We start from the raw sequence: 26,810 nt of genomic DNA on the forward strand, positions 1-26,810 counted from the left end.
AAAATGAGGTGAGGGCCGAGTGCTAGAGACAAGAGAGAAGCTTGCTGAGGCCCCCTGGGAAGGCATTGCTTCTCCTGATGTGGCTCTGAAATACAAGCATACCCCAGAATCTCCTGGTGGGGAAAGTGCTTACAAATTCCTCCAGGTTTCTGCAGAATTTTGGATAACTATGTCTAGAACCTGATTAGTATTTGCCTGCAAGTCTCAGACATTTTCAGATGGGACCATGAGCTAGGGACTAGACTTTAGAACAAATATAATCATAACACTACAAGGTAGACATTGATGTTTTTATCATGCACATCAGTAATGTGAGCCCTCAGAGCTTAAATTAACCAAAAATCACATAGGTAATAATAAATGGCAGTGGACTCCAGAAACAAGTTTCTTCCTATCCACCCACAAAGCTAGTGAGAAGTGCTGTGGTCATTACCCTTGCTCAGGGAGGTTATTTTCTGGACTCTGAATTAAAGAAAATAATTTATCTTAGGTGGTTTCAGAATTGTCCAAGAGCATCAGGAAGCCCTTGATAAGTGCAAAGACAACAGAAATGCTAGACTTGAAAGAAGATGAAAGATAGAAATTAGAATATGAAGCTGGACATGGTGGCTCACACCTTTAATCCCAGTACTCTAGTGGCCGAATTAGGAGGAGTTTCATGAGTTCAAAGCCAGCCTGGGCTATAGACTGAGTTCTAGGTCAGCCTGGCTAGAATGAGATCCTGCCTTAAGAAATAAACAAACAAATAAACAACATAAAAAATTAGAATGTGAGGGTTTCTAAATTTGTTTGTAGAAATAAAGATGTCCTTTTAAATGAAAATCATTTGAAGTACAAGCTATTAAATGTATCCTCAGACATAGGCAGAATAGAATAAATTTATATTGGATGAGTTTAGTGTTTAACTTTGTCATATTGTCCCCCTGAACAAATAGGCAAATCCAAGAAGAAAAAACAAGATAGAAATATGTGATTGCATTACAACATGTTCTTAGATCTCTTAGGCTGTCTTAATTATGTAGCATTATAGCTGAAAGCATTTTTAAGGTTTCCTTGTATGTCATCTTCATTTTCATGCATGCTTTCTTTTTGTGTCGTTAATCCCATGCCTTATATGTGAGAATGAACTGTTCATATTGGGAGATGTTTGTGCCCATACTTTTGCTTCACATTAAAATTTCCAGTGAAATGCTTTCCATGTGAAAAGTGACTTTAAATTCTACCAGCACATAGTTCAAAAGCCATGCTTTCTTGTTTTGGTTGCTGTGAGATGCCCAGGGTAGCTTTGGAGCCTAGGACACATGCATTCCTCCTCCTGTCTCAGCCTTTTAAGTAGGAGGAAGTACAAGTAGCTAATTTATTTGTATTAGTTGTTCAGTTCTTGAACTTCGGAATAATTTCAGTTTTACTACAGACAATAGTCTCTTATCACCAGTGATTATTTTAGGTAAAATGCATGTCCGTATTACAGCTTTCAAATATTGAGGGGTAGAACGTTTGGAAAATTGTCCATTATCTGGAGGACTGTCATTTCATCATAGTGATTTTTTAATGTCATTTTACTTTTTAAGCAAAGTTAAACCACCTCCACAAATTTCACCAAGCAAATCGATGGGTGGAGAGTTTTGTGTGGCTGCTGTCTTCGGGACCTCCAGGTCATGGTTTGCGAATAATGCAGGTCTGAAGAGAGAAAAAGGTATGTATTTTCACTAATGCTTAAATTTACCATTTATAGTTCTAACCACTTAGGATAGTTTGTAGAAATTCTCTTCAAATAATCTTATACCCAATGCCTTTTAGCTTTTACTAAAACAAAAATTAGCTCTACCTTTTCACATTTAATTGGCATGTCTCTCCTCAACTACTCACATCTTAGCTCATCAAGGAGAAAAACTGTTCTTACATAAACATGAAAAGAATTTCCCACTGAATGATTTTTATGTATGTGTAGATGAGTTTGTGTGTTCATATGTGTGGTTGCAGCACAAGCCATGACACCTACGTGGAAGTTAGAGGACAGAGTGTCAGTCCTCGCCTTCCACCTGGTCGAGTCAGGCCTCTCCTTGTTCACTGCTGGTTTGCAGGCTCGCTGGTCTGCACACTTTTAGACGATTCTCATGTCTCCACCTCCCTTTTTGCTATAGGGTGCTGGGTGATGATGCTCTCTGAACTCAAGTACACACACTTGCCTGGCAAGTGCTTTATCCACTGAGCCATCTCCCCAGCCCCTAATGTTGTCAGATTTGGACCCATTCTATTACTTTTACAGCCTCTATTACTTTTACACCATTTTCCTCATCATTGTGTCTAAAGTAAGGAGAGGACAAGCCTTGTCTTTATTTTAGAGATGGGGAACTAGTGATCAGAGAATTGAGCTAGCTTAGTTAAAAACCTTTAGTAGGTGATGAGATCTCTAGGTATGAAGCCATTATTTTCTAATGTTGAATGTTAAGAAACTAAGTAGCAGCAACTTTGCAAATTTGAAAACAAATTGTAACTGAGAAGTCATGGTCAACTTTAGTGGTTAGTATTCTCCTTTGACATGATACCATTATTATGTTTTTAATTCCTGCAGGATCCATACCTAGCGTGTTTACATAATTATGTTTTAGAATGAGATTCCTTACTGTCAGATTTCTCCTTTCTTTTCTTTTTCTTTCTTTCTTTGTTTGATTGTTTGTTTGTTTGTTTGTAAGGTTTGAACCTAGGGCCTTTCACTATTGTTTCTGTCTACATTTGGAGACCAAGTGTTCAGTTTTGAATGCTGTTACAGTTTTCCCTTTATATTTTAGTATGATGAAATTAGGTCATAAACTGGGTTGCTAGTGCAGTACTTCTAGTGACTTCTGTAACCTGTTTTGTTACTGGCAGCCAGACATCAGCTGTTTCCCTTGTTATCGCCCTTCAGTAGTAATAGGATCTGAACATAGCAGGTGTCGTCCTTGTGTGGGAGAGCATACTTGTGGAGCATGCAAGCATCCCGTTTTCTTATCCCAGCTTTTTTTTGTTACTGCCTTTGGCTTAATGATGCTATCAAAAGGACTTTTTGTTACTGTTGAAAACCTCCTGTGAAGCTCGATTTCAGATGCTTCTCCCTTGTGTTTTAATTACCCTTCTAACTTGCTACTCCTTTATGTCCCACTGGCTGGTCATTGGCCATTTTCTCAAATCAGCCGTAATTGATTCGTCTGACACAGAGATAAGATGACCCACCCAGCATTCAGGAGTGATTTTATAGGCTCCTTGGTTTACTGTAAAACCTGAGATTGAGTACTAAATCTGCTTGGGCAGTGAGGACATGTGTATTCCTTATAAAATCGTTTGATTAGATTCATTTTCAGCACTTGACTTTCAAAGTGCAGCTAGCCTTCATTGCCCAAGGTAGCGGGTTGTCCCATTGAGAGAAATGGAGTAAGAAGCTGGTAAGGATACATTTTATTTTTTCTAGTGGTTTCAGATTCACAGTAAAATTGAAAGTGATAGAGAATTTCCATCTATCTCCTGTCCTGTACATGCACAGACTCCTCACAAACAACAGCCCCTAGCAGAGTGCTACATTTCAGTTGATAAATTTGCATAGACATATGATGTAGTTTTTGCTTGCTTATTCTTTTACTTATTCCATTTTATTCATTTGAGAGAGAGAGGGAGAGAGAAGGAGAATGGGCACACCAGGGCCTCTAGCCACTGCAAACAAACTCCAGACACATGTGCTGTCTTGTGCATCTGGCTTACATGGGTACTGGGGAATCAAATCTGGGTCCTTAGGATTCACAGGCAAGCACCTTAACCACTAAGCAATCTTTCATGCCCTTGTTTGTTTGTTTATTTATTATTTTTATTATTTTGAGGTAGGGTCTCACTCTGGCCCAGGCTGACCTGGAACTAATTATGTAGTCTCAGGGTGGCCTCGAACTCATGGAAATCCTCCTACCTTTGCCTCCCAAGTGCTGGGATTAAAGGCATATGCCACTACTTTGTTTTTTTTTTTAATTTTTTATGTGTGTGTTGAGGGGTCTTTGAGACACCTTCCTTGAGAAAGGGTCTTTTGCCACTGCAAGTGACCTGCCAGACTGCAAAAGACCATCAGACTAGCTGGCCTGCAAGGTTTATATTTGCCTGGCCTTGTCTCTCATTGTCATAAGCATTAGGATCAAAGATGCATGTGTCACTTTGCATCTGACTTTACATGGGTGCTGGGAAATTGAACTTGGGACAGTAGGCTTTGCAAGTAAGCCACTTTGACCACTGAGTTATCTCCTCAGGCTTTCTTATATTTTTTGATCCATAAATAATTTGAAATTTAAGTTTTATAAGAAAAAGCTGTTAGATGATTTAGGCAAGCAGGTGAGTTGGTATATCTAATGAAATTAAGTTTTAGTGCATAGATTATTCATTTTCAATTAGTCCTTCCCTGCCTCACTGTTTTTTGAAAAAAACAATTATTTTTGAGAGAGAGAGAGAGGCTGAGGAACAGAGAGAGAGAGAAAGAATGGGTACATCAGGGCCTGTAGCCACTGCAAACAAACTACAAACATATGTGCCACCTTGTACATCTGACTTACGTGGGCACTGGGAAATTGAACCTGGGTCCTTAGACTTTGCAGACAAGTGCCATAACTGCTAAGCCATTTCTCCATCCCTCCCCCACCCCACTTTTTATCTTTCTTTCTTCATAGTATGAGACAAGTTATATAGTATAGATACATAAAATGTTATAAAATAGTGTTTAGCTATGTCAGAATTTTGAGCATCATTTAATTGTACTTGAAACAAATTGATTTATAGTTGAAAATACTGTGATAGCCCAGAGGGTTTTTGTTTCCATTGGTATCTTCATCCTTCAGAAGTATCATGTGACAAACTTCTTGTTCTTTCATTTTCTTGCACCAGCCTCAAGAGCATATGACAAGGTTAATAATGTGTAAAAATTGTGCTATGATCTTTTTATGCCAACACCACACATCTGTTCCGTTTCTCTGCCTGCAGATCAGTCCAAACAAGTTATAGTTGAATCTCTCTACATTATCAGTTGCTACGGGACCTTAGTAGAGCACATGATGGAGCCCCGGCCCCTGAGCACTGCTCCCAAGATAAGTGATGATACACCACTGGAGATGATAACCTCACCTCGTGCCAGCTGGACACTCGTTAGGTAGTTCCTCTGCCTCTTTCTGACTTCTTTCAGCATGGTAGATTAAAAATGTGCTATTTGTGAAATTTATATGTCATCACAATGAACATTATGCAGTCACTAAAAAATGTGTACTTGCTCATATTTATAATGGCTCCTTTTGACCCTTTTTGTCACTAGAGTTTCATACAAAAGAAATCCCATGTTATGTAATCTTTTTTTTGCGGGGGGTGGGGGGGGCTCTGGTTCCTTTAATCCAAGAACTTTGTTCAGTACTTTTTTATTAGATGTGGTTTACATACAGTAAATATCAAGCATTGAAAGTGAGTCATGCACCCATTTGCAACCAGTTTTCATTACCACATAAAGAAACCCTGTGGCAGTCACTTTCCATTTCCTATTTAGCTTGGGTCAGCCTCCCAATTCCTTTCTGTCTCCATGGATTTGCCTGTGCTTGTCATTGAATAATAATGGAATCATATATTATGTTATCTTTTTTGTCTGGTTTTCATTACCCTCTTTCCAAGGTCCTCCCATGTTGTTTCAGTCTTTCAGAACATCGTTCCTTTTATAAATTTTTTTTAAAATTTTTATTTATTTATTTGAGAGCGACAGACACAGAGAGAAAGACAGATAGAGAGAGAGAGAGAGAATGGGCGCGCCAGGGCTTCCAGCCACTGCAAACGAACTCCAGACGCGTGCACCCCCTTGTGCATCTGGCTAACGTGGGACCTGGGGAACCGAGCCTCGAACCGGGGTCCTTAGGCTTCATAGGCAAGCGCTTAACTGCAAAGCCATCTCTCCAGCCCTCTTTTATAAAATTTTACTTATTTAGTTTTTGATTTTTCAAGGTATGGTCTCACTCTAGCCCAGGCTGACCTGGATTTCACTATATAGTGTCAGGGTGGCAACAAACTCATGGTGATCCTCCTACTTCTAACATCCAAGTGCTGGGATTAAAGGCATGAACTACCATGCCCAGATCATCATTCCCTTCTAAAGTTATGTTATATTCCATTACATAGACATACCACATTTTGCTAATCTATTTATTAGCTAGTAAATATTTCTACTTTTTAGCTCTCACTAACAATGTTGTTTTGAGCATTCATATTGAGATTTTCACACAGACATATATGTTTAATTGTCTTAGGTATATTGTTGGTGAATACTGTTCTTCTTTGAATTACATTTTCTTAGACATGTGCTTCCCTGGTTTGCTGTCTAATGCTCACTCAAAGTAGTGAGTGGCATTGAGATAGCCATTAAGGGGAATAGATACTAATATAAATAGATTCTATGGTTTCCTTAAAATGATTGTTCAAAATACAATGGTGAAGCTCTGTAGAAGTGTTTAAGAAGAAAGCCATCCCCGAAGTGCATATTGAGTAGAATCTACATAGGACAACCCAGGGAAGGAGAAGTGAGACCTGGAAGAAAAACTGCTCAATACAGGGCTTTGTCCAGGGAGGAAAAAAAAAATTGCTTCTGACGTGTATGAAAGGAAACCGACAAAAATGGATATGAAAATGACGCCTCTCCTTTTGACATTTTAAAATATGCTCATATTGATTTTTAGAGGCTCCAGCATTCTTTACTACTACTTTACTGTGCTGGATTGATCTGATCAATATCTGACTTATCAAGCTTATTTAGAATTGGGTAGATGTAATTAAAATGACTGCAAGAACTCAGATGCTAATTAGATCCATAAAAAGTCATCCATTTACACCTGTGTTTTTTTAACTACCTTTCCCTGATTTATTTCATTTTAAAATGATACTTCTTCTAAGAACAGAGATGTTTTACACTGGTCAAAAGTTACATGAACTTTCATCTCTGTGGTTGCAGCATTTGAATTCTTCCCTTCCTGTCTATTCAGTGTTGTGAATCTTTCTGTCCTCTTGCAGTCTACTTCTGATAAGGTAATATTGGCTCCGTGTAATTTGTATGACACCCTTTTCTATATTTAAAGCACATGGTCTTATATTTCAGGGTTTATCACATTTAATTTTTAATGATTGCTTGCTCATTTTAGTGTTCAGGAATAGTGTGAGTTTATATCAGTGTCGCTAAGTGACGACAGGCCTGGGGATTTACATCCCGTCTATTAAACTTAAATATTAACATTCTTCTTCTGTTTCCTTAGAACGCCTCAGTGGAATGAGTTGCAACCACCGTTTAATGCAAACCACCCCCTACTCCTTGCAGCAGATGCAGTACAGTATTACCAGTTCCTGCTCGCTGGCCGTAAGTCATTCTCATTGCTGTTTTCCTTCCATACGATCTTTTTAGGTTTTGTCTTAAAATGCTGACTTTTAGAGCATATCTGCATATTATCAATGGTCCACAGACTATTCTTTTTAAGTGACCAGATCGGGGCATTAAGATACTTAACATCAGCATCTTTCTTAAACTTGAGCACATGTGAAGCAGGTCCTTAGCTAATATGTCCCTTCCCATGAGTGACAACTGTGCAACTATCTGAAAAACCAAGCAACGCAATAGCCCTCATGACTTACGAACAGTTTCATAGAACTTGGACTCTTTTTTTCTAAAAATAAATAAATAAATAAAAAAGGAAAAGAAATGAAGTACATTCCATCGTGAAAACGCCGTTGACAGCCGGGTTTTCTCTTGTGGAATGTGACTTGCAACAGGAAAGTAATGACTTCAGCGCCATCGGCTTTTTGGCTTTTTGGCTTTTTGCTCTTCAGTGGTGCTGGGGACTCAAGCTGGGGCCTTGCACGTATTGGCACATGTTCTGGCACTGAGCTTGGTTTGGCTGCTGTGTTCTTTCATGTCTAAACTCTTAACATTTATAGAAACTGAACAGGGTTCATCAAACTAGATATGCAGACTTTAAAAATAATATGGGAGGCCTGAAAAGACAATTTAATATTTATTATCCAGTTTGTCTTCCTAGAATTAAAAATTCTCTACCATTGTAATTCAATGTTGTAGAATGGTCTGAACCCTAATTTAACTTGATAGCTCTGAGAACTGCTTGTTTTTTAGAAATTTCCTAAAAATCAACCTTGACATATTTTAATGGAGGCTTTTTTTTTTTTTTTGTATTCCATGTATATTTTCTTGCTTAGCAGTTAAGAAGTTTGAGATAGGGCTGGAGAGATGGCTTAGTGGTTAAGCGTTTGCCTGTGAAGCCTAAGGACCCCGGTTCGAGGCTCGGTTCCCTAGGTCCCACGTTAGCCAGATGCACAAGGGGGCGCACGTGTCTGGAGTTCGTTTGCAGAGGCTGGCAGCCCTGGCACGCCCATTCTCTCTCTCTCCCTCTATCTGTCTCTCTCTCTGTGTCTGTCGCTCTCAAATAAATAAATAAATAATTAAAAAAAGAAGTTTGTGACAAAAATCGTTCTTTATTCCATTTTATAATGTGTTATATATTATGGTGGAGCCAGAAAATACTTTTCTAAGTTTCACTCTACTGTTATGAAATGCCACAACTGTCACATCTTGCTCTTGCATATAGTTGAACTCAGTCTCTTCTAGCTCATATTCATTAAGTGCCTACTATGTATCAGGTGCTTGGTATTTAAAGTATATTGTTTCTGGCCCCACCCTATTCCCTATCTTATTAGGAAAGACAGACATGTAAAATATAAGTAAATGGAAGAATATCTATGTCAGTGGAGAGGTGTACATTGAACTATGAGAGCAGTGACCTAATTGGCCAGACATCACAGGGGGGAATGTAAGTGGTTTTCAAATATTCTCAAGATGCAGGGTCCATAGACATTGTTATTTTCTAGTTTTTTAAATCATATATTCAATTGATATATGACCTATAAAAATTCTAGCACATATTATATCAAAAACACTATCATTTTTCTATTTCCTCTTTTAAAAAGGCAAGAATAACTTAATTGTTAAGCATAATTGATTCACAGTTATTGCTGGTTTCTGTTTTGCTGGCTATTCTGTGTGGCTGATAAACAGTAGTAAATCTAAACAGTTAAGAAGTCCAGGCCAGGGCTGGAGAGATGGCTTAGCGTTTAAGGTGCTCGCCTGTGAAGCCTAAGGACCCCGGTTCGAGGCTCGGTTCCCCAGGTCCCTCGTTAGCCAGATGCACAAGGGGGTGCACGCGTCTGGAGTTCGTTTGCAGAGGCTGGAAGCCCTAGCGCTCCCATTCTCTCTCTCTCTCTCCCTCTATCTGTCTTTCTCTCTGTCTCTGTCGCTCTCAAATAAATAAATATTAAAAAAAAAATTTTTTAATTAAAAAAAAAGAAGTCCAGGACAATTCAAAGACACACAGCTGCACTGGCTTCATTCTTTTCATAGCACTGATAGTTGGTATTACTATATTTTACCAAATTCTACATACCTTTTTCTGATTTCACACAAGTCCCCAGATGCATAGTTAAAAATCACAAGCCATTCAATGTTTTCATGCATTGAATTGCTATGTATGCAAACAGCTGTGTGTGTGTCTGTATATGTGTGTGTGTGTATTTGGGGGGAATTGAACTCAAGGCCTTGCATGTGATAGGCAGACACTCTTCCACTGAGTTCCACCCCAGGCTCCCAGAATTACCTTTCAGGAAGTTCACTCCACTGACAGCATTGCAGCAGGAAATTAGAGGAAGGGGTTGGATGCAGGTGGTCCTAGAACAAGATGAGAATTCTCAGAATAGATGCAATAGAGAAGACAGCACACACCTGTGGCATTCTGATGTCTCAGAATTAAAAGAGTTACAGATAAATTAAAGAAAGTTACTAGGGAGCATAGTTTGTTGCAAAACTTTGAAATATAATACATTTCACGGAAGTCCTTTGAATTTCAGATAGACTAGCATTAGTAGGAGAATAAAAAGACCCAAGTCCTTTTCTTTAAAAAAAATTTTTTTTTGTTTATTATTTTTATTTGTTTATTTGAGAGTGACAGACAGAGAAAGAGGCAGAGAGAGAGAGAGAGAGAACGGGCATGCCAGGGCCTCCAGCCACTGCAGATGAACTCCAGATGCATGCGCCCCCTTGCACATCTGGCTAACGTGGGTCCTGTGGAATCGAGCCTCGAACCGGGGTCCTTAGGCTTCATAGGCAAGCGATTAACCTCTAAGCCATCTCTCCAGCCCTCTTTAAAAAAAAAACTTATTTATTTATTTATTTTACTTGAGAGAGGGAGGGAAGGAAGGATGGAAGGAAGGCAGGCAAGCAGGCAGATAGGGAGAAAGAGAATGGGTGTGCCAGGGCCTCTAGCCACTGTAAATGAACTCCAGATGCATGTGCCACCTCTGGCTTACATGGATCCTTGGGATCCAATCTAGGGTTCTTTGGCTTTGCAGGCAGATGCCTTAACCACTAAGTCATCTCTCCAGCCCCAGGATCCATTTCTAAGCCACATTTCAATAACTTGGTAAATGTAAAATATTATTTATAATATTTATTTTCATAAAGGTGTTGAGATGATCAATGTAAAGCTACTGAAGTCTTTTCTAAAACTGGAATTTAAGATACACATTTAAACATCATTATATATTTCTGCTTTTGCTTAGAAGTTTTTCTTTTTCTTTTGTTTTTGTTTTTGAGTTAAGGTCTCATTCTAGGCCAGGCTGACCTGGAATTCACTATGTAGTCTCAGGGTAGCCTTGAACTCATGGTGATCCTCCTACCTCTGCCTCCTAAGTGCTGGTATTAAAGGCATCCACCACTTCCTCTGAAAGAAGTATGTTGTTGCAATCACGTTCGCATTTTGCATTGCTGGCAGTAATCACCCAACCAAGAGCAGCCTGTGGGAAGAAAAGGGTTTATTTTGGCTTGAAGACTCAAAGGGAAGCTCCATCATGGCAGGTGAAAACGATTGCATGAGCAGAGGGTGGATGTCAACCTCCTGGACAACAACAGATGGATCACAGAAACAGAAGAGTATGCCAAACACTGGCATGGGGAAACTGGCTGTAACACCCAAAAGTCCGCCCCCAACAATACACTGCCTCCAGGAGGCATTAATTCCCAAATCTCCATCAGCTAGGAACCTAGCATTCAGAACACCTAAGTTTATGGAGGGACACCTGAATCAAACCACCACCTATGTGTTTTCAAGTAGTATACTTTTGAATCTTTAATAAAATTCATAAACCCTTTTTGGTATCCAGAAAAATGAAATAGTTATTGTAACTCTATGATTCTATTCATATTTTAATGTGTATAAATCCAGTAAAGGATTTAATCAATGTATTTTTATTTATTTTGGGGACTGTCACTGTATATATGACTATAAAATAATAGGTAATACTATACTAATTATTATGTTGCTTTTTAAAGTTTTTTATTATTTTTATTTATTTGAGGGGCAGATAGAGGAAGAATGTGCATGCTAGGACCTTTAACCACTGAAGACAAACTCCAGATATGTGTGCCACTTTATGGAGCTGGCTTTTGTGGGTACTGGGGAATTGAACCTGGGTCATTAGGCCCAGCCCTATGTTGCTTCTTTATTTTGAGAGGAGTTATACAGAATTAGCCTGAATTCTTTAATTAGTTAATTAATATGTTGTTTGTGGGCATGTGTGTGTACATGCAGATGCTCATGCATGTTGAGGCCACAGCAGGATGCTGGGTGTACTCCTCTGTTGCTCTTCTGCCTTATTTCCCTGAGACAGTCTCTCACGGGATCTAGAGCTCACTTGTTTTGGTTGGACTGGTTGACCAGTGAGCCCCAATGATCTTTCTGTCTTTGCCTCCCTGAGTGCTGGGGTTATAGGGAAGTCATGGTTATGCTTGGCTTTGAAAAAAAAATTTTCTTGTTTATTTTATTTCATTTGTGTGTGTATGATGCTATATATATGTGCCTGTGTATGGGAGTGGGTGAGAAGTCAGAGGACAACTTTAGGGTGCTGGTCCTCTCTTTCCACCTTGTTGGAGAAGGTGCTCTCTTTGTTGGTTTATTTCATTTGTGTGTGTATGATGCTATATGTATATGCATGTATATGGAGGCTGGTGTGCAGATCAGAGGACAGCCTCGGGGTTCTGGTCCTCTCCTTCTACTTTGTTGAAGACAGTATCTCTCTTGTTTGCCACGGGGAAGACCGTTCTACCTATCCTGTGAGTTTTGGGATTCTCTTGACTCTGCCTCCCATTATAGTGCGTGCCTTGGGATTACAGAAGTGTCCACCACTTTTCTGTCTGACTTTATGTGGTATTGATTTTAACTCTGATTGGCAGCTTGCAGAACAAGCCCCTTCAACTAATGAGCCTCCCATGCATGGTTTACATGAGTGTGGGGCTCAGACTCAGGCACTCCGGCTTGCAGAGCAACCATTCTTCCCCACTGAGCTATCTTTTCAGCTCCTAGCCTAGATTCAAAACAAAATTATTTATTTATCTGATACAGAGACACAGAGAAAGAGAAAAATTGGACATGCTAAGGCCTTCTGCCTCTGCAAACAGACTCAAGGCACATGTGCCACTTTATGCCTGTGGCTTTATGTGGGTACTGGAATCAAACTCAGGCTTGCAGACTTTGCAAGCAAGTGCCTTTAACCATCTCTCCACCCCGTAGCCTGGATTTTAAAGTTAGTTTAATACAGACACAGATAGAGACACACACACACACACACACACACACACACACACACACACACACACATATAATTTGATCAAGGGTCATGGACATTCCAGGGTATTACATGACTAAAGCTATTAAGTGTGTGAAATGTGGACAGTTAGGTTAGAGGAATAAAAGCCTGAAACACAATTGGTAGAGGCAATACTGGTGCCAATGTAAATGAAATGCTTTTAGCCTACTCACCCTACATTTATTTATTTATTATTTATTTATTTGCTTGCTTGCTTGTTTTTCGAGATAGGGTCTAGCCCAGGCTGACCTCAAATTCATCATGTAGTCTCAGGCTGATCTTGAACTCACAGCAATCCTCCTACCTCTGCCTCCTGAGTGCTGGGGTTAAAAGCATGCATCACCACTCCTGACTAAGTCAGACCTTTTGAAGAAAATTCTATAACCATCTTTCTCTGCAAATCTCCCCATTGGAGCCATGTGGAGAAGCATTCAACATCTGAAAAAAAGAAAGTTTAGAATTCTGATACCATGGGTGTGTTTTGTTCTGATTACCCATGTTGAGTACCACCTGTAGGCTGGGGGCATAGGTAATCATCAGTGGTAGGACAGTTTGGGCTCCAGCATTAACAGAAAAGAAAAATAAAAAGAGCCTTCATTTCTATCTTTAATATCTTGATAAATCTGTTTTAAACTTTCAAATATAACTTTGTAGAGCGCTCCAGAGTTCTAATACATAATCATTCAAAATTTCACAAATGTGCAAGTTGTGAGTGTGTGTGTCTGTGGATCAAGTAAAGCAGACTTATGCAAACTCCGGAAATTGTAATAATAATAGGCATAGAATGTTGTAACTAGAAATAGGAAAGAGACTTTGTCTCAGGGAGAAGATAGTAGGAGAGCAGGATGTTTAGCAAGAAATCCCCACTGTAGTCATAATAAACACACATAATGGATAAGCAGTTCTGTGTTTGTGGCAAGATGGCTGATGGAAAAGGATGTGAGACTGCTTACCTACCTTTAAGGTGACATAAGAAAAAGCATTAATCCTGTGTTCAGAACTACTGTAACATTTCCTCCCAGCATTGATTCAGGAGAATGACCAAAACTGAGGTGTATCTGTATGAATGGAGGCGTTCACCTTCATGGTAAGTGGTAGAATGGTCGTTAGGGATGTCACAACAGACAGAGGTGATTTCCTTGTTGTTCTGGTGAGGCATAGATTCCATTTATGTATTTATTTATGAGAGAGAAAGGGAGGAAATGGCATACCAGGATTTCCTGCCACTGCAAATGAAATTCAGACACATGTGCTACTTTGTGTGTTTGTGGGTACTCAGGAATAGACATCTGGACATCCAGCTTTGTAATCAAGCATCTTTAGCCACTGAACCATTATTCCACCCCTAAAATTTTCCATTTAAAAAAATATTTTGAGGCTGGAGAGATGGCTTAGCAGTTAAGGGGCTTGTCTGCAAAGCCAAAGGACCCTTGTTCAATTCCCCAGGACCCATGTAAGCCAAATGCACAAAGTGGTGCATGCGTCTAGAGTTCATTGGCATTGGCTGGAGGCCCTGGTGTGCCCATTTTCTCTCTCTCTCACACACACTCTCTCTCACTCAAATTTATTTTATTTACTTGCAGTCAGTGGGAGAGAGAATATGGATTCATTTGCCACTGCAAGTGAATTCCAGATGCATGTGCTTGTTTTTTATTTTTTAGTTTTTCAGGGTAGGGTCTCACCCTAGCACAGGCTGACCTGGAATTCACTCTGTAGTCTCAGGGTGGCCTCAAACTCACGGCAATCCTCCTACCTCTGCCTTCTGAGCGCTGGGATTAAAGGTGTGCGCCACCACACCTGGTTGCATGTGCTTATTTGTGCATTTGGTTTTATGTGGTTTCTGGGTAATTGAACCGGGAAAGGCAGGCTTTGTAAGCAAGTACTTTTTACACCTGAGCCATCTCCTCAATCCCAAAATTGCCATTTTTAGTAAGTTTTTAAAAAGTATTTCTATTTATTTATTTTCAAGGGGAGAGAGGGAGAAAGAGAGTGAGTGAGTGAGTGAGTGTATGTATGTATGTATGTGTGTGTGTATGCATGCATATATATATATATATATATATATATATATATATATTTTTTTTTTTTTTTTTTTTTTCCCCTGAGGTCGGGTCTCACTCTAGCCCAGGCTGACCTGGAATTCACTATGTAGTCTCAGGGTAGCCTTGAACTCATGGTGATCCTCCTTCCTCTGCCTTCCAAGTGCTGGGATTCAAGGCGTGCACCACCATGCCTGGCAAGAGTGTATTCTTTTGACACTAAATTGTAGTGTAGACCAGTAAGTGTCAATCAGCTTTGGTTGATATGACCCTAAACCAACAGGAGCTTTTTCTTTAGTTTCCTTTTGACCTTTCAAATTGTAAATTAAAATCAAGACCTACACAGCTGATTTGGAAGGGTGTTATTTTTGAGGTGAAATACCATTTTCTTTCTTTTTAGAAATATATTTTATTTATTTGCAAGCAGAGAAATAAAGATGACGTGAGAGAATATGGGTGCCAGGTCATCTAGCCACTACAAACAAACTCCAAATGCATGTACCACTTGGTCCATCTGGCTTTATGTGGGTACTGGGAAATCAAACTTGGGTTGTTAGCCTTTGCAGGCAAGTTCCTTAAGTGTACCTTAACTGCTAAGCCATCTCTCCAGCTCTAAAATTTTCTTTCACGTCACCTGGAGAGTGTTTTTATGACACTGCCTCTGAATAACTTAGGGAGTAGGCTTTGGACTTCTTTCTAAAACAGCCAACCAGTGTTTGGTTCCATGTGGAGAAACTGTAAAGGTGATTAGAAAGCATTTTAAACTGAGTGAAGTGGAAACCAAAGCATTTACAGCAGTGTGTCTTGTCTCAAAAGTGGATTTAACTATTATTAATCCATGCAACATGTTTGACAACTTTCAAGGAAATTATGACAAAAGAAAAAAGCAAGTCTCAAAATTTTGCCTTGTTCATGATTCCATTTATATGTCTTGTTTTGAAGTCTAAAATTAAAGAAAAATGACAGATTAATGATGGCTAAAACTTTGGTTCAGACTAGGAGGAGGGAGAGGAGATATGTGCCTGTAGAAGGGTAGCACAAGGTAGATCTTTATGTTGATGGAGCAGTTTTTTATCTTGATTGTGGTGGAGGTTGTACAAATTACAGCCATGACAAAACTCAGTACACTGCTCATACACATAAAAAATTAGCTTGAGAGGGAAATATATAGGGCTAATTTTATTTTATAAAAGAGAAACATCTGAAATCACATTGACTTCAGCTTTTATGTTAAGAAGCTATAAAAAAAGAGTACAAAAGCAAAAGCAAGAAAATGAAAAATTCAAATCATTGGCATTGAAAATATAAAAATATTAGAGAAAAATAAACTATAGTGTAGTTTTCTTGAGTTTTTAGTTTTCATGAAATATGACAATTTCCTTCTTTAAAAAATAATTTTTGGGGGCAGAAGAGATGGCTTAGTGGATAAGGTGTTTGCCTGCAAAGCAGGAGGATCCCAGTTTGGCACTCCAGGACTCATGTAAGCCAGATGCACAAGGGGGTGCATGCATCTGGAGTTCGTTTGCAGTGGCTGGAGGCCCTGGTATGCCCATTCTCTCTCTCTCTCTCTCTCTCTCTCAAATAAATAAATATTTAAAACATATTTAGGGAAGGTAGAGAAATGGTTTAACAGTTAAGGCACTTGTCTGTGAAACTCAAGGACCTGGGTTTGATTCCCTAGTTCCCACATAAGCCCGATGCACAAGGTGTCATTATGTGTCTAGAGTTTGTTTGCAGTGGTAGAGGCTCTGGCATACCATTCTATCTCTGTCTGCCTCTTTCTCTCTTTTTTTCTCTCTCTCATAAAGAAAGAAAGAAAGAAAGAAAGAAAGAAAGAAAGAAAGAAAGAAAGAAAGAAAGATAGATGTCTTTTATAAAGGGCTGGAGAGATGGCTTAGCAGTTAAGGTGCTTGTCTGCAAAGCCAAAGTACCCAGGTTTGATTCCTCAGGACCCATGGAAGCCAGATACACAAGATGGCATATGCGTCTCCCTGGTGTACCCATTCTCTCTCTCTCTCTCTCTCTCTCTCTCTCTCTCTGTCTGTCTCTGTCTCTGAAATAAATAAAATAAACTATTATTTAAAAATATTTTTGGAGCCAGGCATGGTGGTGCATGCCTTTAATCCCAGCACTTGTGAGGCAGAGGTAGGAGGATCACTGTAATTCAAAGCTAGCCTGAGACTACACAATGAATTCCAGGTTAGCCTTGGCTAGAGTGAGACCCTACCTCGAAAAAACAAACAAGAAAAAATTGGGGATTGGAGAGATGGCTTAGTAGTCAAGGCGCTTGCCTATGAAATCTAAGGACCCAACTTTGATTTCCCAATAACAACATAAGCCAGATGTACATGGTGACATATGTATCTGTATTTTGTTTGCAGGGGCTAGAGGTTCTGGTGTGCTGATATTCTCCCCCCTCCCAATAAATATATAAAATATTTTTATTTATTTGCCAACAGAGAGGAAAGAGAACAAGTGACTATGGGCACGCCAGGGCCTCCTGCCACTGCAAACAAACTCCAGATAGATGGCTTTATGTGGGTTGTGGGCAATCAAACTTGAGCCATCAGGCTTTACAATTAAGAGCCTTTAATTGCTGGGCCATCTCCCCAACCCCAGTATAACATTTTAGAAGACAGCAGATAGAAATAAAAACAAGTGATTCAATAAGAGTAACTGATGGGCTGAAGAGATGGCTTGGTGAAGCCTAAAGCCTCAGGTTCGTCACCCCAGTAGCCACATAAATGAGATGCACTAGGTGGCGCATATATCTGGACTTTGTTTTCAGTGACTGGAGGCCCTGGCATGCCCATTCTCTCCCTTTCTCTCTGCCTCTTTCTAGTTCATATATAAATAAATAAATAAAATATTTAACCTGCTATGGTGGCACATGCCTAATCCCAGTACTCAGGAGTCAGAGGTAGGAGGATCTCTGTGAGTTCAAGGCCACCCTGAGAGCACATAAGAAATTCCAGGTTAGCCTGGTCTAGAGTAAGTCCCTACCTTGAAAAACCAAAAAAAAAAAAAAAAAAAAAAAAAAAAAAAAAAAAAAAAAAAAAAAAAAAAAAAAAGGAAGAGTAAATGTAGAGAAGTCATGGGAAATAGAAAAATGGGGTGTGAACATAGTAATTCTAAAAGATCCACCTGGAATCTGACTAGAGAACCAAGTGTGTATGTGAACAGTATTTTTTTGTTTGGTTGTTTATTTTTAATAGCTGTTCTATTGATTGGTCTGCTTTTAAAAGCATTTTTACTTTACTCATCTCTTAAGTGTTACTGCTATTTTTATTTTGATCTTTACATACAATGGAAGAGATAGTATTTAAATCTAGCATTGCACTTCTTTTTACATATAGTTCATGATCCATATAACAATTAAAATTTTCAAAATATAAGAGATATGTAACAGATTAGTGGTGGCTGGGGTTTTGGTACAGGGCAGGAGGGGGGAAGGAATGTGCCTATGGAAATACTGAAATCAGAAGTCAGGAATGATTATAATTAAGAGTCTAAAGGTCTCGATTCCCAACTAAAGTTTGTACTACTGGCTTGACACACACAACTGTGAAACTAGAGACTTCTCATTCCAATATGAAGTCCCATGTTTGGGTTTTGATTTTCACCTTCAGATATTCTGTCATCTGTCATGTATGTTTCAGTGGTGATATCCTCTGTGAGCACTAAGCACCAACTCACAGACCCTCCTGCCTTCACCCATGAGAACCATGCACCAACTCAGAAATAAGTATATTACTCTTCTCTGTCACTGACATTTTCAGTGCCAAGCAAAAGCTCTTAAATATGCCACAGTTCTCTTCAGAGCTGCTGCCTCTCAGATGTCACATTATGTTACTCTAATCCTGGATCTCATTGCTATTGTGTGTGCACCAAGTCTGATGGAGGCACTCAACAATATTTCCTTGCATTGTCCATAATAAATATTTGCCCAAGACTGGGTAGAGGTGGGAGGGGAAGAAAGAAATGTTTTGCTCTTGTAGAGGAAACTTGTAATGTAGGATGTATTTAAAGAGTATTTATAGTCCATTGTTGGCCTTGGGGTGTGTCATACTGTCTCCATCAGCTTTACTTTCTGTGCTAGTTAAGAAACTACTGAAGAGTGAGTTACAGTTGATGAATTTGCTTATTTATGCTTAAAGTTTTTGATTGGTATGCCACTTTACAGAAAGATTATCTTAGTGAAATGAATGGTGTTTTTGTATAAGAAACTAATAATTTGCGGCCTTGATTTGAGGCATATAAACTTCAGCAAACCTTATGAAATAAAGATACTTATTCAATGAAATTGTGTAAAATAGTTGAATGAGCAGCTGTCAACATAAGCACTGTGCAGACTTTATAAATTGGAATTTTTGGTTTACCCTCCATGTCTTTGTAGAGATCTTCAGACATATGGAGTAGTTTTTGTACATGTAAACCATCTTCCTGTTATAGACACAAATGCAAAGAAGGGAAAGAGTCAAACCACACATCTTTAACCCCAGCACTCGGGAGGCAGAGGTGGGAGGATCCCTGTGATTTCGAGGCCACCCTGAGACCACATAGTATGTTCTGGGTCAGCCTGGGCTGCAGCAAGACTCTACCTAGAAAAACCAAAAAGAAGTCTGGAAAAGGCTTCTCTTTAGACAGTGTTGTTAATTTTATAAAATATCAAATGTCTTGGTATATCAGTGTTCTTCCAGATTGTTTATGACCTACTGTTTTTCAGTTACAATTAAGATTAGACTTTTTTTTTCTGTTGATGGTATTAATATTTATTATATTGGATTGGCAGATTTCACTAGAACAGTTCATTGATTTTGATTTTAAAACAATCTATTGGTCAAAAGCCTCGGAGTCATCGAGACCTCTGTTCCTGACGTCAGTTACATTTGAAGTTCTTACATAGAGACTGTCGTCATAGGTTGTACATTTTAATAGATGCGTGGTGGGGATAGAGGATGTAGTATACAGGCAATATTGGTTTGCCTTTTTCTCCAAAATTATGGAGCTGAAATAGGTCTGTCGTTGCCTACCTGCAGGAACATAATGGGATGATATTGGCATGGGCTCATGGTTTGATGTGCCATCACTTCCTTCAGTAGGGTTAATTGCTAATGAATGAGTAAATGGGAATTTTAGGGGGAATGCTGCAGCTGTCTGCTCTGTTAGTGGCTGCAGGACTTGTGGCGCCATTTCAGGGTCACTATTTGTATGTGTCTATCAGAGTTAGAATACAGTCGTTTCTCTCAGTTTCACTCTTCTCTATAGAATTTCTGTCAATTGTTTGACTCCATTAAGTGTGCAGAGGAAATAAAAGCCTGAATGACCAATCCACCAGGGGCTTTGGATAGACCCTTTCTTTGTCCACACTCAGAGCACTGCATTAGGTCTCATTATCCATTTATAATAAGTGACCTCTGCCCCTTGGGTCATTGAAAAATATTCAATGTGCTTTTCTGACACATAGGGCACCTTTCTGAGCAGACATAAAACAATGGGATGTCTGGTCTCCTGGAGGACTGGTGTAACATTGCAGGTTTTTAAAACAAATGCACAGCCTTGTGCCAAATTAGTCTGGCACATTTTTTTTTCTTTACTCTTCCATGGTTCATAAATGGGCCAATGAGAACTTAATATCTTGAAAATGAATTTAGTGTTCTATTTCTATTCTTATTTCTTACTCTAACTAAAGAAAGTAATAATAATGGCCATCCTCCCCAATTTTGTTTTTTAGATATGTGTTTTTCTTGAACTCTGACTGTATATCCCGGTCAAGAACTGTAAAATATTTTAGCATTGTTGAATGGACAGTGCCTTCATCTATGAAAAATGTGTACCAGATATACTTTGGATGGCTTTTGGGATAGTTTGTGAGCTGGAGATATGGCTCGATTGGAAAGTGCTTGCTATGCACTATGAAGACTTGAGCTTAATTCCCACTACCCACATAGCAGGCAGGTGTGGTGGCATGTGCCTATAATCCCAGCACTGAGGAGGATCCCTGGAGCTTGTTGACCAGTGAGTCTAGCCAAATTGTTGTCCAGGCCAAAGAGATCCTGTCTCAAAAAGAGGTAGACAGTGTCCCTGGGGATGACACCTCAGATTGTGCTCTGACCTCCACATATATGCACATTTGTGCATGTGCACCCGCACCCACGCATAGGATCACATACATATGAACACACATTCACATGCATGAAATCTACACTTTCAAGAAATAAAATATAAAAAAAGAAATACAATATAGATTTCTGTCCCAGTTGCTAGTGACCAAGTATTTGACACTTTGTCAGGAGGTTCCAGGTTTGTTTTGGACCACCTGACAAAGAGCTGTGCTTAGCTAGTGGTTTTTGCCTCCAGCTTCCAGTTTGTGAATAGACACAGCAGAGGGAGACAGGATAATGATTAGAGGCGGAAACATGCACGGCAAGTAAGAATGTCTCTTATCAGCCCTCCAGGAGTCTCTGCATAACTTCCTGTGTTGGTCTGCATGGCCTTAGTTTAGTGTCTGTGTTATTTGCTGATAGGAGCCCATTTTCCCCTAAATATGCTAGAATAGGAGAAATAAAAGATCAAGAAGCATTTTTTTTTGAGGCAAGCCCAACAGACAGTCCCCCCCCCCTTTTTCTGTGGGAGAGAATTAGCATGCCAGGCCCTCTGGCCACTGTAGTTGAACTCCAGATGCATGCACCACCCTGTGAGCATATGTGACCTTGCACATGCTTCACCTTGTGCGACTGGCTTACATGGGGTTTGGGCAGTCAAACATGGGTCCATAGGCTTCACAGGCAAGTGCCCTAACTGCTAAGCCATCTCTCCAGCCCAATTTTTTAAGCAACTCATGTGAGGAAACTTTGAGAGTATAGATTAAATATTTAAGTTGCTATTTATTTTATTTTAATTTTTTTGAGAGAAGGTGAGAGAGAGAATTGATGCACCAGGGCCTCAGCAACTGCAATTGAATGCCAGTCACTTGTGCCAGTTAGTGGGCATGTGTGACCTTGTGCTTGCCTCATCTTTGTGCATATGGCTTATGTGGGATCTGGAGAGTTGAACATGAGCCCTTAGGCTTTGCAGGCAAGTGCCTTAACCACAAAGCCATCTCTCCAGCCCAAGTTATGTTATTTTAACAAAGTGTTGAAAACTCTTTGGTGACACATAAAATTTATTTTATATGGTTAGTTTAAATTGTATATATTATGTTAACAAGCTCTATACCTTCTTTATTTGTGATTTTTTGTCCATCATAATGGCATGTTAATTTTATTAAAATTGTATATGATATGCAAGGATTCAAAGAATGCATATTTTTAGAGTCATTTAGAAGCTACCCTTGTCCTTTAGACCCACATGTTTTGTGAAAATGAAGTAGGTTTCCTATTACATGATTGGAGATATTGGGACACAGAACTGTTGTCTTCATGAGAATGACCACTGAGTCAGAGCTTAGGTTTTTGTCTCCAAACCAGTTATAGAAAACATAATAGTTGTTAGTTGTCTTTCCATGACAAGAATTAATATATTAACTGGATTATAGCACTGTTTGACAAATTGCTTACTAAATACATCAAAATTGATTGGGCTTTCTGTATTTGAATTGACAAATGGCTGCATTAAGAGAAGGAGGGAAATCCATTAATTATAACTGCTCTCAACTATAGGAAATGTAATCATATAAATATGGATTGTGCTAAAACAGAAAATCTCTGCTTCACAGTAGTGTTTCTTATATGGCTATCCACACCTCATTTCCATTAATAAAACTGCTTCTTTTAGGTACTATCCTGTAATAATTTTCGTTTTCTGCTGTGTAGAAACTGTTTCAAGCTCTTCTGACTGACTGCGTAGTAGTGTTTTTGATTCTCCAGAAAATATCAAGGGAACTGTGGAGCACAGTCCTTCTGCTCAGCTGATCAGTTATACCTGTGTTTGTCCACCATGTGCATATTCCCTTAGAAATTTATGACTGCTCCTGCATCACTTTCAATATAGGAAAACCTATGTAAGTTAGAAAATAGTAAATTTAGAAGTGAATTGTCTTCTCCCTTCCTTATTGAACATTGTAACCTTGAACTAGTTATTCCTTTGTGTGCCTCAGTTGCCTCATCTTAATAGTTAAGCAATGAAAAATCCTCAACTTTAAGCTCAAATTGTCCCTGCCCTTGATTCTCACAATGTGACCTAAAACTCATGGAGATTTTAGAACCTACCCTTGTTTATAGAGAAGGAAACAAGCAACAATGGAACTGAAGGTCTGGTCAATCAGAACCAAACATAGAACATAATGAAATGTTCCATGAAACTACCCAATACCTACCTTCAACAGATGCCCTTCCATTCCCTTGGTAATTTTCCATGTGGGTAAGAAAGTCTCCTACCATTGTTATCTTTTGTTGTTGTTGTTGCTGGGTGTGTGTGTGTGTGTGTGTGTGTGTGTGTGTTTCAAGGTAGGGTCTTGCTCTAGCCCAGACTGACCTGGAATTCACTACGTAGTCTCAGAGTGGCCACAAACTCATGGTGATCCTCCTATCTCTGCCTCCCAGGTGCTGGGATTAAAGGCATGTGCCACCACGCATGGCTTGTTAGGTTTTTTGTTGTGAATACTTCAGTATACATCTGTCAATAAACTTGTAAGAATGCTACCGTTGCATAGTCTGTAGCTGAGATGATGACAGTGATTTGTGGAGCTAACTCAGGAGAGGATAATCAATCCTTGGAGAATGTTCCCTTGCTTTTGGACATAGAGAAAACCCTGCACTAGTTGGTAGTGTGTTCAATACTGTTGCTTCTGTGAATTTCTCATTTGTTTGTAGTCAAGGCAAAGGAAGACATCATAGGTCCTTACCGATTACTTAGAAGGGTTTTGAGTTATGTCCCTATGGATTGGATGAAAATGTTGGTGTCTTCCAGGTTTAAAAGCTTAATCTCTCTATGCCAAGATGACTTTGCCTTTTTTGCTGAGGCAAGAGACGATGTGTATTTACTTCTAATGTACAACGATCTGGACTTTCCAGGAATAGTACTGGGTGATAAACAAGTGAAGCATGGTCGGAGCTGCATTAGGCGCACAAAGTTCTTCTGGCATGAAAGACTTGTTCACTGGTGGTGAGACTGCTGTGGCCACCACTGCAGTTTCGCAGTTCTGGGGATTGAGAGTAGGTCCTTGTACAGGCCAGGGAAGTGCACTGTGTTCTGAGCCCCCTTCTCACTTGTTTGAAATTTCCAGAGAAGCATCTCATTTACTTGCCTAGGTTGGTATTGAGCTTACTCTATAGGCCAGGCTTGCCTTGAGCTTGTCTCCTCCTGCTTCAGTCTCCCATGTACCTGGGATTACATGCTGGTGCTTCCAGGCTCAGCTACAGCTCATGAGTCCATCTAGAATTTAGACTTGGATGCTTTGAGCTTCTAGCAAGTAATCATTTCTCTCAATAGAAACACTCAATATTTGTTTGAATAGTAGGTAAAGCTGGTCTTATAAATTGGGATTTGTGTAAATATAAAAATTTTATACATACATATAGAGTGAGTTACATAAGCAAGTGAGAAGCAACACCTCTTGTTTAAAATTCTTACTGAATCTAGTAAAATAAGACTAGGATAGATAACCTTTTTTGTCCTATGTATTGGCTTTAATTATCTCTTGATAGGTGTTAGGTTGGGGCAGGCTCACAAAATGGAGTCACTATGTGGTGACAGAGACATAAAGAAGTAGGTTATCCACATTCCTCAGAAACTGCCCAGTGCTTATCCCTTCCTTGCCTAACAGTGCCTCCCCCAGGTCATGATTTCCTGCCTCCTTATCTAGTAAGGTCACTGTTCTGGTCTCACACCCTAGCTATTTGAAATGGCTAATGTATAGAACAAAGGAGTTCTTTTCCCTTCCTTACCTTCCCCCAACTGAAGAGCCCTGTAAAGCCCACTGTCTGGAATCTCAGGTTGGCTGTGCTCTGCTCGCTCTTGAGAGTCAGTCCTGGCAGCTCGTGTCTCCCCCCCAACCCCGAATAAAAGCTTTCATCTTTGCCTCAGAGTGGTATCCGTGGTCTTGGTCACTCATGAACCTTACAGTATGCATTTGTATTACTTTCATTTCTTGACTATGGCTGGAATCACTGTACTAAATTTTAGTGTTTTTGTTGTACAATTTTAGATTAATTAACCACTTTTATATCACTACATGGTCTGCACAATTTAAACTGCACTAAAGAGTATTCAGTGGCATAGTAGGTCCTTTCTATCCCCTACCAGTCCTTATCCCCTCCAGAGTAAGTGGTATTGCTCCTGTCTTCTCCTGGGGTGGTGAGCACTAAGGGCGTTTGTGTTGTTTAGACTGATAACTATACTAGGCAATGGTTATTGTTCACAAGCTCCAAGCAAGGGTTTATGCAATTATGATACAAAAAGTAATAAAAGTGGACTTTTTTTTTCTAGTTTTCCTACTGTTGTTGATTTAATTGACATGTTTTAAATTTGCTAGTGAATGAATTATGGAGGTCTCTAAGTGGGCGTTGTGCGCAGCCTTCTCGGTGACTAATCTCCACCTTTACCTTAACTGCAGATGTTTGAAGGCTTTGTCATAGTCCATTCAGTTCTGAGATGTATCTCAGGACCGTTTGAAGTTTTTGCTCAACTAACCCATTGTTCTCTGTTGTTTTCCTCCTTAATGAGATGTTTACGGCCATGCTGAGTAGCAAAACAAAATTGGGAGCCCTGCCAGTCTGCCTCCAGGTACAACTTGCATAGACACAAACGCCATGTGATCTGGACAACAGCAGGAGTAGCAAGTGAAAGGTCCTTCAGTCATGTCTCCTGTGGGAGTAGTGTAACACTTGGTGATTTGTACAAGGAGATTAGGGAGGAAAGGAAAAGATGTACCGAGAGTTGCCTGTTATTCAGGGAAATCTATTCTCTCACAGACAAGGAATATATGTCATTTTCTAATTATATATTGCTAGTGACTGTTCTTCTGGGAATGTGGAATAAAAGGAAAGTGAAACCAGAGATGCGCAGTGACTGACTGTTAGAAAACTTTAATAATTAATTAGAGAACATCTCTGGTACCACAGGGTCAGGGCGCAAGGAGGATCATTGATCCATTTAATATACAACGTGGGTAAAGCTTGTTCCCTGGCATGCATTGTAACACTTCTGTCGTTGCAGTAGCGTGAGTCATGCTACTAATGAACAGAACAACTGGGGATAGCCACTTTGCACACGAAATGCACCGAATTCCTTTATATTTAAATTGCAACATTGTCAGTGGCGTGAATTTTAATAATACCCATTTCTTAGGGTATTAGGGACATACTATTTTTGATCTGAGGGTCTTCTCTCTTTTAGTCATTAAAATTTTAAGTTTTGATATGTATAAAATGATAACTTGCTTAAACTTACAGGACTCCAGTTATGGTTTACATGGATTTGTTGGCTATTGTGTTTTCTCTTGCATGGATTGTTTGCTCATTGGGAACTGCTTTTTCTATTGTGCTTTTCAATCATATGTTCCTGGAGACTTCTTTCCTCAGCAAAATTCTCCTTAGATCCTGAGTGCTTTCTGATCAGAAGCAGAGCTTGGTATGGAGCCCTCTTGGATGGTGTGGCTGCTTTTAATAAGAACCAAAAATATATGGTAGTTTGTCCTTGGAAGAGTTTATCACAGCTGGCCTTTGTGTGAACCTTGAGCCTGAGCTATTTCATTCACAGCAGCATGATGTCATTTAACACACAATTTTCTCTGTTGCTAGAATAAGAACTCTTGTTCCCTGAAATAACCTTCAGAACTGGGAAATGCTGGCACAACATGATTCACTTTGGAGGTCCCCACTAAAGATTTCAGCATGGTGGAGCTTTTATTGTTCCCACAGGAAACAACACTTTCTTTCTTTTTTTGGTTTTACAAGGTAAGGTCTCACTGTAACTCAGGTTGACCTGGAATTCACTCTGTAGTCTTCGGGTGGCCTTGAACTCATGGTGATCCTCCTACCTCTGCCTCCCAGGTGCTGGGATTAAAGGCATGCGCCACCATACCCAGCTAATAGGAAACAA

The 26,810-nt window shown here is 39.5% G+C and overlaps 1 protein-coding gene across 5 annotated transcripts in view; it reads left to right on the forward strand.

The window, feature by feature from the left end:
• Positions 1-26,810, forward strand: part of Bcas3 (BCAS3 microtubule associated cell migration factor) — a 664,126-nt gene that overhangs the window by 299,409 nt on the left and 337,907 nt on the right. For all 5 annotated transcript variants that reach the window (XM_004664529.2, XM_004664531.2, XM_045159845.1 and 2 more), the window contains 3 exons: positions 1,572-1,696; positions 4,990-5,155; positions 7,284-7,384. In XM_004664529.2, coding sequence (XP_004664586.1) covers positions 1,572-1,696; positions 4,990-5,155; positions 7,284-7,384 — 392 coding nt within the window. The remainder of the gene's footprint in view (positions 1-1,571; positions 1,697-4,989; positions 5,156-7,283; positions 7,385-26,810) is intronic.

The sequence above is a fragment of the Jaculus jaculus genome, chromosome 9 (assembly GCF_020740685.1).
Source record: "Jaculus jaculus isolate mJacJac1 chromosome 9, mJacJac1.mat.Y.cur, whole genome shotgun sequence".
NCBI lineage: Eukaryota > Metazoa > Chordata > Mammalia > Rodentia > Dipodidae > Jaculus > Jaculus jaculus.